At 41.5% G+C, this 16,392-nt stretch overlaps 1 protein-coding gene across 6 annotated transcripts; it reads left to right on the top strand.

The window, feature by feature from the left end:
- Window positions 1-1,835: 1,835 nt before the first annotated feature.
- On the top strand, window positions 1,836-7,580 carry LOC120783784 (myeloid cell surface antigen CD33-like). 6 transcript variants are annotated; one of them, XR_005706378.1, is made up of 12 exons: window positions 1,836-1,985; window positions 2,509-2,566; window positions 2,680-3,075; window positions 3,174-3,470; window positions 3,606-3,705; window positions 3,863-3,898; window positions 4,003-4,035; window positions 4,156-4,197; window positions 4,685-4,720; window positions 4,803-4,874; window positions 5,136-6,289; window positions 7,098-7,580. XR_005706378.1 is itself a non-coding variant. In XM_040117010.1 (12 exons), exons 2-12 carry the CDS (start codon window positions 2,521-2,523, stop codon window positions 5,196-5,198), a joined length of 1,149 nt encoding a protein of 382 aa, XP_039972944.1. In that variant the 5' UTR covers window positions 1,836-1,985; window positions 2,509-2,520; the 3' UTR covers window positions 5,199-6,668. The 6 variants fall into 6 exon arrangements, 5 of the variants coding, with proteins under 5 accessions (XP_039972944.1, XP_039972945.1, XP_039972940.1 ...); XM_040117010.1 differs by lacking the exon at window positions 7,098-7,580 and adding an exon at window positions 5,012-5,039 and having other exon boundaries at window positions 5,136-6,668; XM_040117011.1 differs by lacking the exons at window positions 4,803-4,874; window positions 7,098-7,580 and adding an exon at window positions 5,012-5,039 and having other exon boundaries at window positions 5,136-6,668.
- The last annotated feature ends 8,812 nt before the right edge of the window (window positions 7,581-16,392 follow it).

Genomic DNA, 16,392 nt, shown 5'->3' with positions numbered 1-16,392 from the left:
TTCCTACACAAAATAAAATGAAATAAAAGAAATAAATAACAGACTTTTGGAAATGATAGAGCTGATCTAAAATAGTTGTACATTTTCAAGATGTACAACTATTATTTTAGAGATTATCAAGATTATCACATCATGGGCTCAGGTTATGGATCATGAAGCTGTGAACTAAATACTTCACAAAAATAATGTTCAGTTTGGATAAAGGGTGAAGACTATCAGTAGTTAGGCCCACAGTCTGATGTGTCCTCTTGCTTTTCAGGTCTACTTATAGTATATCTACATTATGCGTCATGACCACTGTCCAAGGTGCTAATCCTGGAACCCCCATTGATGTAGAAGATGGTCTCCCAACAGGATTTACTCATAATGAGAGAGAATGTAAGACAAAAATGATCATTTCAAACATTTTAAGAAGCTTCATAATAAATTCCTCAGGTTTTGTGGCATTTTGGTGGACCACTTTGCAATTTTTCAATCTAGATTATCTCTGTGTGGATATCAAGCTGTTGGGTTTGTCACCAACTTGTGCTGATTTAAATTTGCACCTGACTGTCAACTGTTCTAAGAGACGCTGACGCACAGCATGCATTACACCAAAGGGATATTTCACTGCATTAATGTTGCCCCTTAATATACGCTGGGTAACCTATTTAATTTTGAGTCTCCAACACACATGGTTTTGGGATGTAATTGGTTGTAATTGGCAGACATTCAGGTATCTGATATCATACCTATCAGGCTACAACATCATCTGATCCATTTCATATTTACTTTCGTTTTTTTTTTTTTTTTACTCTAAGTGGAGTAACAAACAACTGTCCCTCAGCACCACTGATTCGGATTATAGTGTGGCAAGCTGTAAACTTTACAAACTGAGTCTTGTCTACTTTCCGTGAACGTGTGGAGATCTGAAGTTTTCACATCCCAGAATGGACAAAGACATTAAAACATGAGTCATATGGGTAAAACATGAGACTCATGTAGGCTGATGTAGGAGTTGAGTTTGGGGCAACTGAACTGACGTAGACTTGGCGGGAGAGTGAATAATGTTTTTCTAATATTTGAAGAAAAGACATCAGTGATCATTTTTAGTGTTTCTAACAACTGACTATAAAGAAAGAGAAAAAAACAGTGAACCACAAGCACACGACAAACAAAAATAATATACCCCCCACCCAGAGTCGATGCATCGGTTAAAAGTCCGATTCTGTATACTTTTGTTTGTTTGTTTTTTTTATCAAGCTAATCTTCCTACATAATATCACCATTATGTTGGACTGAATGGGATATGAGAGAGACCTGGCTTTCCTTCAGCAGACTCCACGATTTCTTCAAAAACTCACAAGGGCGCCGCAGTAAAGGCCTGGCAGAGCATCACCGGGGGAAGATACCAAGTGTCAGCATGTCACAGACAGATTAAGTTGATAAGTTGAAAACTACTACTACCATCTACTTTCTGTTCCCTATTCTTTTCACTGCTCATTTTGTGTGGGTACGAACTCCCTAAAATTTAGGCCGATTTTCAGCACGTTAAGCCTCATATCCATTATTTCATTTAAAATCCAATCTGCTGGGGCGTGTAGTCAGTGCAACAAATATTTCACTGTTCTCATTTTTCTGACTGCACTGTGAGATCACGGATACTTTCAACTATGTGACTGCATGCTCATCATTATAATTCTTCCTTGCAAACATAGAAGAGGTCTATAACTCTGAGTTCACGCACGTAGATAAGACACCAAACCATGCTTTCTGCACTATTAACTCTACTACTACTGCATCTACTACATCTGCTTTCAACTTCCCCACACAAAGACATGAAAATATATTGTTCTACAATGTGGCCTGCAGTTTTTTCTTTTGCCTCTAGAGTTCATATCCTTGTCAATGTAACTGCACAATAGCACACCACATATCTTCATTCTCAAGGTGGTGTTTTCAGTGAACACAGACATCTCTGATCAGCCAGACGGCAGCTTTACCAGGTAAGATTCTGGTAGTGCTACATTATACTTTCAAATGCTGACAACAGCATAGGCAACTAATGTTGGTTCACGACATTTTCTTTAACTATTCCATATTGAAAGTTTCTAAAATACCGGAGGGCTCAAGAATGATGTGGCTTAGATATTTTGTTTCTTTTTTCTTTGTTTCTTGTTTTTTTTCTTTAAATTTTTTTACTTACCGTTTGTCCTGCTGATTAGATTCATGTATTCATAGTGTGGCTTACCTTTTGAAAATAGTCACATACAGAACAGGAACAGAAAGAGAGTGTAACCAAAACACACATGAAATGAACTGTTTTAACTATTGATGAGAAAATTAATGGTTTATCTGTTAGCTATTGTTTCACATATGTATATCCTCATTAGGACATTAAAAATAAGAGTATTTGCTGTATGAATAAACAGTTCTTGTATTTGAAGATTAGTGCTGTTTGAAGAAGTTCCACTCTCAGCTTGTGATGTTATTTTTCATTAGCTTTCATTCAATTTAAACATCACACAGTGTATTGCGCCAATGGACAAAGAGGGAAACATGAAGATATTCTGTCTGCTTCTTGCAGGTAACAAATCTAGTCGCCTCTTTGTTTCCAGTCTTATTCTCACATACCCTAGTTAATAAAAAGAAACAATAACTATACTTCATTTCTTTGTGACTTCCACTTTTCTCTTTCAGCTACTTGCAGCCCCGTGTTTAGTGAAGAATGGAAGGCCACTGTTGTGAAAAGCCTTGATGCCTTGGTTACATCGTGTGTTGTGGTACCCTGTTCATTCACTCATCCTAAAGAAAACCTGCCCTCCTCCAGACTCAGAGGGATCTGGCATCGTTCAAATAACAAAAATGAATTAATCTATTACGAGGATCAGACGAGGGTCTTGGAAAACTTCAGGGGTCGCACGCGGTTGTTGGGAAAATTGGGTCAGAACAACTGCACCTTAGAAATGACTGAAATTAAAAATCACGACAATGGCCCTTTCTGTTTCCGGATTGAACTAGCACGAACAGAGACTGATACATCCACTAAAGACAAGTTCTCCTTTGTTGAGGATTGTGTCGCGTTGAATATGCTTGGTAAGTCACCAACTCTCTGAGATTTCATAAATCTACACCCCTTTTCTACGTTACAGCGATTTGCCTCTTATTTTAAATCTACCTTTGTTCATTTATAGCTGATCCTCCAATGCCTGAACTCCGTCACGCAAAGACAGCCACTGAAGGACGTCCTTACATTGTCACCTGCTCAGTCACCCACACCTGTTCATCCCATGTACCTAAACTCACATGGAGTAGGAGCACAACAGATGGGGTCACTGAGGTTCACAGAGAAATTCATTCTGGCAATTGGGAGCTACAATCCATCATGACGTTCATTCCTGAGGAGAAGGATGATCACAGTGAAGTCACCTGCACAGCTACATTTAATGGAGAGAAGACATCCTCTGCAACGCTGAAACTCTACTTAAAACGTAAGATTTTTTCACTTTGTTGTGGACTTTTGAGGGTGTCCTTTATTTTGAAGTTGATATACTGGATTTTGTCCTCCTCCCATTTGTGCGATTTAAAGGAAGAATGTCTCTGATATAAATTCTGTCTATTTGTAGGTACAGGAAACTATAACCACATCATCATTCCTGCTGTAGTAGGGATTGGTACCGCTATGATTTTTGGAGTCTTCTGCATTTTCATGGTGAAAAAATACAAGTGAGTAATGTAGTAGACTGATATTCATTGATCAACAGAGCACATCACTTAAGAGCAAAATAAATAATTTATTTTCTTGCACATCTCCCCATTTTTTAACTCATTTGTGTACAGTATGTGCCTTTTAATAAAACAACACTGTTTCTCTCTGCTCAAGGAGACGCATTGCAGAGCTCCAAAGTCCAGATGGCAGGTAAAAATGTTGAAAAGCAGATTTAGTTCATAGTGTTACACTGATATCACACAATTTTAATTATTTTCTGTCATTATCATAATGTAATTTTCCATCACTTTTAGCATGTGGAACCGGCTGTCCAGGATGTCTCGCAGGTGAGAAGAAACAGTGGTTTGTGATTGTTAGCCCTCTCTCATCCTGGAGTTGGCAAGAGTACTGTTATCTTAGTAACTTTTCATTTTACACAAGTATAATTGAATCTCTGAAATTTGCAGGATTCGTTCTGGTGGCTCAGGACCATCTCATGCTGACCAAAGGCAAGAGGCAATTTTAGGGTCTTTAACTATGGTCTATTATGCTGTATGTAATTTTAGTGGCTAGTTCTGTACTGTCCCAGTTACAGCTGTGTACTGGTCACAGAATTATTCACTGTAATTTGCATGTGTAATGTAGTGCATTTTTGTGTTGTTTTTATTAAGATCTAAGCTTTTATTTATATGCACCACAACATTTGCATAGTTTCTGTTCTCCTTTGCTGTGCAGAAGGTCTATTTGGAGCAGACTTTCAAGGTTGGACATAAAAACCATTGATGATAGACTGTCAGCCTCCACTGATAATTTTCACAAGTCATTTTTTTTATCACTTGGTTATTTTCAAACACACTTTTCATTTTCACAGTTAAATCATACTTAACGTTTGAGAATTCACTTTTGTTATAATGAAACAAGTAAATCTCTGTGTTCCATTGTCTGCACTAAAATGTTATGATTTATATTACATCATATGCTTTTTTTCTATTACAGAAGGCCTCAGGTGAACTTGATGGAGTTTGGTCATACGTAAGCATGTTAAATATAACACAATTAAATAGCTAATTGTTGTTTTCCCAACTGTGTGGTGACAAAAAATTCTAATCCACAGGCCCAATAATGTGAATTTACAATCCTGCGCTCACCAGAAAATCTCCAAGCCTCATTTCCCATCCCCCAAAAGGTACTTGGCCTACTCCTCTTGAACCTGACCAGTTGGTAAAATAAAGATATCATACAATATATTGTAGTACAACAATGTATTATGTCACTCTTTTTCTCTTTCTGCTTAATATTGCTGTTGTTTTTAATGGACCTCAGCCAACCAAAATCCTTCAGTTACAAAGAGGTATTACTAATTTGCCAATGATTTATTTCCAAGAATTGCATACAGTACACTCGTACTATCAACATCTGGGACAATAATGAACTTAATCTCTCACAGGACCTTGATAGCGGGGACGATTACATCAACACTGCGGACCTCAACATCTATGGAAACCTCTGATAAAAGAAAATTAATTTCCAAGGACAGAGTTTGTTATCAAAGCAAGAAACAAATCTAATAGTGATCATTTGTATTAGGCACGTCTAATGATGTTATGCATGATCACTGTGGTAATCTCTTCTATCAAGCAAAATATATTAAAATAATTTGATCATATTATTTAAGGGAAGTAAAATGCATTTTATATATATGAAATTATTGTTAAACTGTATTTTTGAATGTTATTATAATTACTTCTGCATAGCTCTAAGTATGCATCTTTTTTCTGTCAGTGCATTTGGTTGTTTAGGCGTAGTGTCACCATTGTTAGGCCTGAAACATGCCTTAGTGAGATAAATGGATACTAAAGGCAGTAAATTAAGAAAACAAGGAGGGATAAGAATTTTAATGGACACCACTCTCATATTTGTCTGTTAATTATATGGGCTGGAAACAGGGGGAACCTCTAGCTAAGCTAACTATCTGCTACCTTTATTTCCACATTTGCCTTACGGACAGGAAAGTGGTATCAATCTGCAAAAGTCAGATAAGCATATTTCACATAGTGTCAAACATTTGTTTTAAGAATTAAAATATATACACACCTACCTAGACATATACTCATATACTGTGCTGGTGAGTTTGATATTTCACACTCAGTTGTGAAATTGAGTGAATACAGATCCTGGACACACATTTTTGCTAACAGAAAGAGAAACTATATGGCTTAATCACGGAAAAGCTGTATGGATGAAAACCCAAAGCACAGACATGATTTACTTTGAGTAAGATCTACATATTTACCAGGAAAAATTATCTTTCTGCATCTAAATAAAGGGTGAATGTTTTTTGTCTATCAGAAATATGTTAGAAATCAGTTTGATATGGTGCATTGATTTTATTGTAGATTTTATGTCTTTTTGATTATTTAAGAATCACTTGTTTGTCAAACAAGAGTGTGATAGTCAATATGCTTCACTAAACAGGAATGTGCCCCTCCTTGTGGTTAGGAAATCCCCCTCTGCCCACATTTTAGGGGGAGGTTTCTTAAAGTAAGGGTAGAGGCTTATGTTAAAGATGGTAAAATGCTTCATTAATATTCGCCACTGCAGGTAAGTCATTCTGATCTTTAAGAAAAGTATATAAAAGAATATTTTTATTTTCCTGCAGCACAAGTAGTTGCAGTTGCTTTATTAGGATTCTGACATTGACATTTGACATTATTAAAGAACAGGACACAGCAGAAGCGACTACATTTTTTTTCTTAGAAAGAAAGAGAATTATCTCAGTCCACTGACAAAATTGCGTTCTTGTTCTAAGAGCATTCGAGAGCAGTCTCTAGGTTGTGTTTTTATTTTTATGTATGGCATTTCTGTGATGTCTTTTTTAATTTTAGAAAATGTATCAAATTATCTAATCTGTTTATATTCTATGTATCATTTGTGTGCAAGTCTTTGTCCTTGCTGCCTACAGTATTTTGCCAGTGTTTTTAAGATTAGGTTTCCCTGTTAAATTAAAATAAATAAATACATAAAAGTTTGAATGTGACATTTTTTTCAGTACATGTACATGATGTAGCAAACATACACTGTGTTTTTGTTTTATGCTATTTTTCAAGCAGTATATATGTAAATCATGTGATATTTGGACTACAAATAGGCTGTGACATGCAGGATTTTGTTTTTCCCCTTTGTATTATGGGGAAATTTTAATTTTATAGAGGAGGTACCTCTGATAAATATGAAAAACAGATATCTATAGTGTTAACTTTTTCAAATTCTAGGTGTCTGGAAAGATGTCTGGATTTAACCATTTTATCCTGAGCTTCTGTATCATGTTCTTGTTAACTATAGAAACATTGACAATCTTTTCTTTTTTTTAGAATTTTAATTTTCCTTTTGCTAATTGTTCCTCTTGCAGGACACGTTGTCTGCAGTTCCAGGGCTTGGTGTATAAAGATGCCAAGCAATGTTTAAGGTTTGCTGGGTTCCTGCCTTGTCATGGATATCCTTTGGTTTATGACAGCTGATACCCACATGATGTCACTGACACTTTTCAAAAGAAGAACACATCTACAGCCCTCTACACGCAGCAAGATATTTGGTCTAAAGCTCTACCCAGTGAACTGGTCTCACCGTAGAAAGGAGATTACACCCCTGGGTAGATCCAGAGAATGTCAGGAGAAGCACCTACTGAATCTTGATAAGACTATAACAGTTGTAGGTTGTTACGTTGAACCTATGAAAGTTTATTGTTACGTGGATTTATTTATACACATCAATAACTTTCTTTGTAAAGGTACTGCAGAGAAACCACATGCCTTACTTACTTTGACGTCCACCTTCTACATAGAGAAAGACCACCAAACTGTGGAGTGCTCTGTCCAGCACACTGGCTGTCTAAGTGCACGTACCTCTAAAACCTTAAACACATAATGTATGTAACAGATAAGCAAGAATAAAACCCGTTTTTCTTCTATGCTGGCCTAAAATATTAACATTTGTATCTCAGGCTCCTTTTCAATCCATGAATATCAGCACTCAATCAATTTTTCATAACTTTTCTCTGTTTTTTTTGTGAAATACTGGATTCTCCACAGAGAATTAACACCCGACTCTGCGATTCCCCTTGGCCCGGCTGAGCTTTTTAGCTGCTTTGAGCTGCTTGCTTTGATTTTTCAGCCCACAACCTTACTTCTTTGGTTCAGTCTCACTGCTCTCATAGTGTTGTTTTTGGCTGCAGCAGACAGCGGTTTTCAGCAAAACACCTTTAAAGACCCACTGTACACTAACTGCCTACCTCTACACGGCCAAACAGCAGACAGAAAGAGTCAGCAACTAGCTGGTGAACATGGAGTATTAAGCAGCTATTGAGCCAGATATTCCCTTTGGAGGTGATGGAGAGAAAAGCAGAGCTAAAAGAAGAGCAAATTTTGGACTTACATTCATCAGGTGGACACAAACACAACAAATTAATGCTAATGTTGTTCTGTATCTGCTGGATATGTACTTAGACAACTGTTGGAAAAAATGTATACCGTATCAACTGAAAAGGTGATGACAGCGATGTGTTCACAATTTGTTTCTGCTGGCCCAAAGTGGCCAAAATCAGTTACTACAGATTTAAAATTTATGGTACATGTACCGAGCAATGGATACCTACTGTACGTGACCCAACACAGAGTGTTATTAGTAAGTGTAAGGGGATAACCAGCTTGATTGTTTCTGGGAGGGAGGGGAAGTACTTGTTCTTGGATATAAGAGACTCGAAGCCTCCAAAGCTCGGTTTCTTGCGATTCATATCTCTCGAAGGGGATCCCTAGGTCCGCACAGTGTAAGGATGTGTTCAACAGAAAGAAGAAGATATGTGATGTGGGCCCCGTGTCCCTCCTCATTCTCACGCAGCTCGAGGCTCTGTGCTTGACTCCTGTTTGTGCAAGGCTAAGGGTTGGCCGGTGTCCCCACGCCTGATAGGTTCAGCGTGCCCGGTTACTACACGTACCACAACGGCTGTATGCGTGGCTGCACGTCCATCCACGACACATGGGGCTTCTACACCGAGGTGGACCTGGTGGCCCACGACACCGTAAAGGACAACAGAGCGCTGCTGGAACTCAAGATCAGGAACAACGACATTCTGGACCAGGCAACCTTGTGGCGATACAACACGCAGCTGTGGCTGATGTGGGTTCTCGCTCACGTACTTGAGCATGGTAGAGTGGTCCACCACGTACCTGGTGATAATCAGGCCAGGGACCGACCAGGTCACCATACAGAGTTGTTTAAGGCCCACGATTTCTAAGGGTATATGCAACAAGTTCCCGTGGCTGAACTGTTTCTGCCCCCAGGTGCTTAACTGTCTGGCTCCTATGTGTGTGAACATGAGAGTCGGGACTCAGCTGGCCTCTGCGGCAAGGAGAATGGCCTCCTGGTTAGATCCTACCGACTTGTGTTAAAGGAACATACTTTTCAACCAGGAAAAAATCAACAGGAAGTATGTAGAGGCGTCACTGACCGGAGATTCGGATGATGTCTCTTGTGTTGACATCGACCACGATGACAACGATCATGACAACAATCACCATGAAGAGGAATAAATGTACATGTAGTGTCCTTGCACCCCATGCGAGAGTTCAGTGGTGAAACATCCAACCAGGGCTCATATCTCCAACCGTAGACCATTTTGTCTGACCAGGGCTCATTTGTCCCACCGGGGCTCCAACTCTAGAGCATTTGTCCAACGGTGCCTAAAACATCCAATCAAAGGTGACCAACCAGACTGTCCGTGTACACAGACTATAGACCTAGTCCATTTGGCTCTTAGTCAATCGGATAACACTTTGACCAAAATGGGGTTGAAACACAAGGCTCTCCATGCGATGCTGGCCAACCCTCACCTGGCGCCGTTCAAATTGATCAACAGACCGTGCCAGTGACAGGATTGGACTCTGATAGACCATCTCATGGTTATCCACAAAGTGAATACATTAAGGGTGATTCGCAGGCATGGAAAATGCAGGCATCCGGTGTGTAGTGCTCATAAAGGATTGCGCGGGGGCTCAGAAGCCGGCCGTGAGGGAGATCAGACTAAACAGCCCCCCTGTACCTTACATAGAGTTCTGTAAGTGTAATCTGTGCGCCATAGAATACACCACGATCAAGCTGTTGGCCGACATGGGTATGAAAAATGAGTTGTTCCTAGTGACCGGCGCAAAGGGAGACTCCTTTAAGGATGAGCTCCTAGAGGGAACCTCGGCCGATAACCTGGTGTCGTTCCAACAGAAGTACCTGGAGTACCGTGAGTACGAATGCGTAATTGTGGACACGCTTGAGGATCTGAAACTTCCTGAGTATGAGCTGTCCGACGTGGGTCCCAGTTACGCCGACAGCTCGATAGACAGACCCAAGGCAGTCGAGGGTGTCTTCGTGGCGACTTTCGCAGACCCCGAACTATACAAATGTATATATTGGGGACGCGTGTCTAAGGTGTACAAGCACAGAGGCCGACACGCTGCTCGTGGAGTTGGCCAACGTTCTGAAAGGTAGTGTGACTGTGTACACATCTGGGTCCGACATCTTGGTCGTGCTGACGGCCTGCGGGTGCGAGGTCATTACAATGAGGATAGACAACAAGAGCTACCATGAGGATCGAGACATGCACATGTCGACCTTCAGGGAACTGCTGTTTGCCATCCCCGATGACAGCATCCCCAAACTGCTGTTTAGGGAGCTGGCTTCAAGTGAGGATAGGTTCTGACTGCTGTGCGACATCACTACAGAGGACGACAACTACTCGAAAGCAACACGACACATTTAAGGTCATTCTAGATGAGCACGGCAAGGTAAACTCTAAGAAAAACATAGCTAGGTACCTTTACCTAGGCGACACCCGGACCCGAGTATGGGTTCCGTAGTGTAGTGTAGTCCGCTTTGACTGCGAAGACTCGCTGTTCCATACTGTTTTAAAGAGTTTTCAACTCGATTAGTTATAGTTGGGTCAAGATTTCATCCTGTCTTGGAATGTAATGAGTTTCTATTTGAAAAAAGATATAATACTTTTTCACGTGTATGTGTGATGTTATTTGTTACATCTGTCAGCTCACTGAATCACCTACAAAATAACACTGAGATATAATTGATATGTACGAAAGTCACTTTTTATTTTTCTGTAAACATGAAAAGGATTGACCATTCATAAATAAGTACAAAAATAAGTTTTCAGGTCCAAAAATAACAAAACAAGATTCCAGACCACATCCCACATAAGTTATAACATACAGGCACTGTCTCTTTTCAGACCTCCCCCGTATTCTCCGCTGTCCTTTGCAATTTCGTGGTTTTGTAGTACCACGCTGCAACAGCAATGACAATCAGGAAAGTCAAAAGACCAAATAGGCAGGATGAGTTTTCAACCTCGATCGGAAAAACTTCAAGAGTTGAAATTTCACAGGAGATGTTCACCCTAGCTCGGTTACCTATGGAATGAGAAGATTGTTAGGTCTGGCAATCTAGAGTGGGCGGACCTGCACCATTTATCCAACCACGGCTGTTATATCCAACCACGGCAATGTTTTAGCCATGGTTTGACATTTCAGCCATGGTTGGATATTTCAGCCATGGTTGGATAAAGGCTCCACGGTCGGAGACATTTGTTGGATATAATGTTTTTATATGTAAGAGCAAGAGAGCGTGCTGGAAACCTAACACGCTGTTAGATCCTTAGGATCCCATACCAGTACAGAGTGATAATACACTGTTCGCCACAGCCATGAGCAACACCAAGGCAACTCAAGAATGTAAGCCTCCCAAAGTCATTGTCTATGATGGCTCAGTGTCCGTGGACATGCTGATCACCAGCATGAACAGCAAGGAGGGCTTGGTCATGTCAGACGTGTACGAGAATGTGACAATTGAAGGTACTCTCACGAGTGAAATCCATCCAAACCTGCACAAAACACAAGCTTACCAGTGCACCCCAGATGACAAGATGGAATCATCCAGCACGGATCTGGTCATATCCAGAGATGGCACCAGTGTTCGCTTTGGGTAGTATGACCATATGACATCAAAAGGCAGAGGTGTCTTCTCGCACCTCGATGAGCTTTATGCTGGTGTTTATGGCCTGCAGTAACTCCATTTCGGACATTCCCGGGATGCCGTCTTTCAGTAGATCTGAGAAAGACACGGGTCCGTCCGATATGTGCAGTCTGGAAAAGGGTTTGAGTGGAGGAGACTCGATCTCTACCACGGCTGAACCCTCCATCCAAGTGACTTTCTTATCCTGGTCAAAGCAAATACCTCGGTGACAAGGGGTGCATACTGTCTTGCACTCGCTGGGATCCTTGACACATCTGAGGTACCTCTCAGTTTCCGTAACAGTCGGACAGTTTATAATACCTGCCATCTATCAACCACACTTTGTAGTCGGGCCAGCGAGGGACTCTGTCCGTGCTCATCTTGGGCATGGGTATGATCCCTCTGACTACGGTCTTCTCAATGGTCCCAGGGATAGAGTGTACTTTGAAAAGCTTTCTGTCTTTGTACAGGGCCGTGCTGACGGTACGGAACTTGAACAGGCCAGGGGGCTCTTGCAACCTGGTGACAGGTAAGGACCTGGTCCGGACAATGACCAGGATGGGCTTTTCCACCCTGAAAGACTCGGTCCTCGACGCAGGCATCTGAAGGAGAGTGCCGGGGTTGTCTATGCCCAGACCGAAACGCCCTCTGATGCGTCAGATGAGAGCTCCGAGGGGCAGAGTATCACGGAAACTGTTAAATCCCTGAGGGAGGCCATGCTAGAACAAGCCGCTGAGGTGCGAGTGCTCAAGGATGTATTAGAGGCCATCAAGGTTCAGAATAGCATTCTAACTCAGAGACTGATAATCCGGACACACTGTTCACGGTGCAAGGAGCTAAGGAGTTCACCAGACGTACCAGGGTGAAAACTAAATTCTGTGCTGGTGTTAAACCTACTGACAAAGATACTAACATCGGAGTAACAGAACCTAGAGGAGATACTCCAGCACCTAAACCGGAATGCATGTAAGATACAATGTCCATTACTCAGACCCAAATCAATAATCTGATCAAGACTTTGCAGCAGCAGCAGCAGCATCAGTAGCAGCAGCAGCTTCTTCCTCAGCAGTGTGCCAATATCAGAAGTCGCAAGCGCAGCTACAAACGAGTTTCATGCAGTTGGCCCCCATACTTCAACATTTTACGCAACCTCAAACCCAACATTTGTGGAGACTGTGTCGAAGTTTGAGAGCAGGACGCTGGCCGGTAACACGGGAGACTTGGCTAGATTGGTAAAGCAAGTATAGTCGCCCAACCATTCGTTGTTTTTATGTAAACATTAAAAAAAAAAGACCACACCACGAGTGTGCCAGTTTTCACCACTCTCCCTGAGCCCTGTGGTCTCTGATGGTGTGCATCACCTTGATCGGAGGTTCCATTCTGATCATCCTGAGCTCAGAGAGACGAATCAGTCACAGTGACACCAGTGTGATCATTGGCCAAATGTCGGGTGTATACGTCTCCCATAAACTCGTCATGTTCATCTTCTTAATCACCTACATTTACACCTGGTTATACTACGAATTTTGCGGCGGCACGGAGGTCGTCGTCTCGTGAATCGAATGCTCAGGCAGACGAGGTCCTTCTCTGTTCCCAATTCTAAAATGGACAACATTCGTGTTTGTCTGGATTAACATGATCGGCTTCCACAGACTAGTTCGATGCAATTGACCTCATGTCGTCTTACCAAGGGACTCGGTTATACTTTCTCTTCATTTCCATCATCTACCTGTCATACGATCTGGCGGGGGGGGGGGGTCTGATGCCAAGGAACTCCATCTGGCTCACTGGTTATATCGCCTCTATTCTTCGGCACGCCCGCTTACGTGCTGTACTGGGGAGCTATGAGAACGACCCAGATGATGTTAAGCTGAACACATTTTTGTTTTTGATTTGATTTGTGGAAAGAGGCCACCCGTCTCACTAGGTGCCAAAGGACATGGTCTACCCAGATCTAGTAAGAGAGCCAAAGTTAGCTCAAGACAAAGTGAATCTGTTTCACTGGAGAAACGCCTGGATCAGTGTATTACTGTAATCCTATGCATACTGGTCTAATTAAACATTGGCCTGTGGTTGGCTAGACTTTGTTTCCATACCAGCACCTTAGTTCAGTAACAAGTGAGACGACTCGAGATCTTGGCGAGGAATTGATTGTCTTGAGGAGGACAGTTGGTGGATGAACCTTTTGAAAGAGAAGCCAGTTGATTGACAACGTGAAGACCTGTGTGGATATTGACACCCTGATAGCTGGTGGCTCGACATGGGACACGTGAATCTCCCCAAGATCAATAGCGAGCCATGGTCTGATCAATGGTGGATGACAATAACGTTTGGGAAAGAAGAGAGTGCTGTGGCTGCCGAGCGTGCTAACAACAAAACGGTCGACAACAACTCAATCGCGAGCGCCAACGTTGTGAGCGACCCGACTTTGAGCACCCGGGCTGCCAGTGACTCTAACTCTGCCGTTGTATTCAGCAGACTCAAACCTTCTGTCGACACATCTACCATGCTTCACATGTTGTAAGTTAACAATGTCAACCCCGCCAGTTGCTACCGTATACAGGATAAAGATAGCCTGAAGGGCATCAACATGTTTAAGAAGATCTCCTTTGGGAACCCTGAGCACCACTCGAAAAAGAAATCTGTTGGTTTGATGTCAAATCAATTTGGTTTGATGTAAGTTTTGCTCCTCTGGTTATACTCTTTGTTTTGCACTCTTATATTGTGAAAACAAATAAAGCTGTATGGAAGACAGGTACATGTTCTAGAGTTTCTTTATTTGTTCATCCTTTATTATGATAGAAACACAACACCTTGTACAAATGATCGCAACCAAACAAACCCACAATGGTGATACAAGATATAGTGGAACTGTTTACTACACATAGCCAAACAGAGTAGGGAATGTCCATATCTTGTTCTCCATGGAACCTTTCACAAAAGACATCTGTTCATATTGAGCTGGGCTATGAATCAGTCACCGGTCTTGATTGTGCCGAAATTATAACCATTGCAGGCTCGTACCACCTGTCCTCCCGCGAACCAATGTTCCACAATGTTGCAAATCCGAGAGTGACGCTGAAGATGTCGGTGATACACTGAAAACTGAAATACCTCAGTTTGTGTTTGCGGACCTTAAGCAGATTATCACAGATAATGTACCGCTGGGTACAGTGGATATCACATCAGACCAGCCTCCCAAGTATGAACCTTTAAAGGACAAGTCTCCTAATTACGAGCCGCCCAAGTACGTGCCGTGTGAAGCGACGACTATTCACAGTCCCACATCGGACCCTGGGAGATCCTATTCATGAAGGATCATTGTTAGACCTTATATTTTTATCTGCACCCTGTGTATTTTTTATATGCATGTCTGTCGCAAAAATAAAGAAAAATATACAAAGATTCTTCTCCATGTCTTATATTCACATAGCAGCTGTATGATATTATATGAAAAGCACCCTAGGATAGTTGCTGTGAGGAGGAATCGAGGTCTTGGGTTATTTATGAAAAGCAACTTAGCTGAAGGTTCATACTGTCAGATCCGAGCAAACAATTTTCCTCACCCTGGACAGACAATTCCCAAGCCACCATCAATATAAGTTGACTATTCACAACCCGTGTGAGACATTTCACTCAGTCATTTAACAGCGGTTGAACAAATGGTCCATAGTTGGAAAACGAGCCTTGACTAAATACCCTCAATGAATATAACCAGAGAGAATGAGATATGTTTCAATGAAGACTTTTTTATTACAAACCCAACAGTATGATCGTTACATATAAAACACAACATGATAGTAATGCTACATAGCATGACATTTCCCCCATATATCAGAGATCGGATACATTTCATACATTTGATATATTTCATAGCTTACACTTTATAAACCACTGTATCAAGACAAACAGGGTTGTATGCTGTGGCATTACGATGTTTATATGTGAACACCCCCAGAATGATAACACAAGCAGCACCTACAGCAAGAGCACCAAATAATGTGAGGTGGTCATGGGACATTTTACCCTTATTGACTTCTGCATTCTCTTTTGCATCTCCCTCCAGTTGTCCAATCACTGAGGTCTGGTTTGCAGCTCCTTGTCCATTCTCTTTCACAGCTCCGACTTGTCCATACATATTACCTGTCACTGCAAACCAACTCTGTGGTGACGTCCCTTTCTTGGGATGTTGACACTTGTAGAAGCCTTTGTCAGACTTAGACACTGCTGAAAGGATCATCTTTCTTGCAGGTCCAGTACCAATGAAAACATCATTTTTGTAGAAAGTAGCATTGAAATCTGAAGTAGATTCAGAATGTTCTTCTTTGTAGGAACAGCCAAGTGTCACACTAGCTCTCGCTCTCACAGGAAGTGTGGGACTCTTCAGGATCACAGCTTCCCATGGAATATAGAAGAGATCTGTTTCATTACCAAAAACAATCCATGGTATTACAAAGACTAGAGCTCCATCTTGTATTACTTGTCACTGTGATGCTGACGGTGTTGCTGTGCTCCCCTTGTTGAGACTCGCACCAGTAAACCTCAGTATCTGCTGAGTAAAGATCCTCAATGGCACATGAGGACCCTGTTGAGATCCCCCAGCCAGTCTCACATGGCTTAGACGCTTTGATAGAGGTGTT

Source organism: Xiphias gladius, chromosome 22, assembly GCF_016859285.1.
Source record: "Xiphias gladius isolate SHS-SW01 ecotype Sanya breed wild chromosome 22, ASM1685928v1, whole genome shotgun sequence".
In the NCBI taxonomy this organism is placed as follows: domain Eukaryota; kingdom Metazoa; phylum Chordata; class Actinopteri; order Istiophoriformes; family Xiphiidae; genus Xiphias; species Xiphias gladius.
The sequence above is the reverse complement of the archived record's forward strand: the minus strand, read 5'-3'. Positions and strand labels throughout refer to the sequence as shown.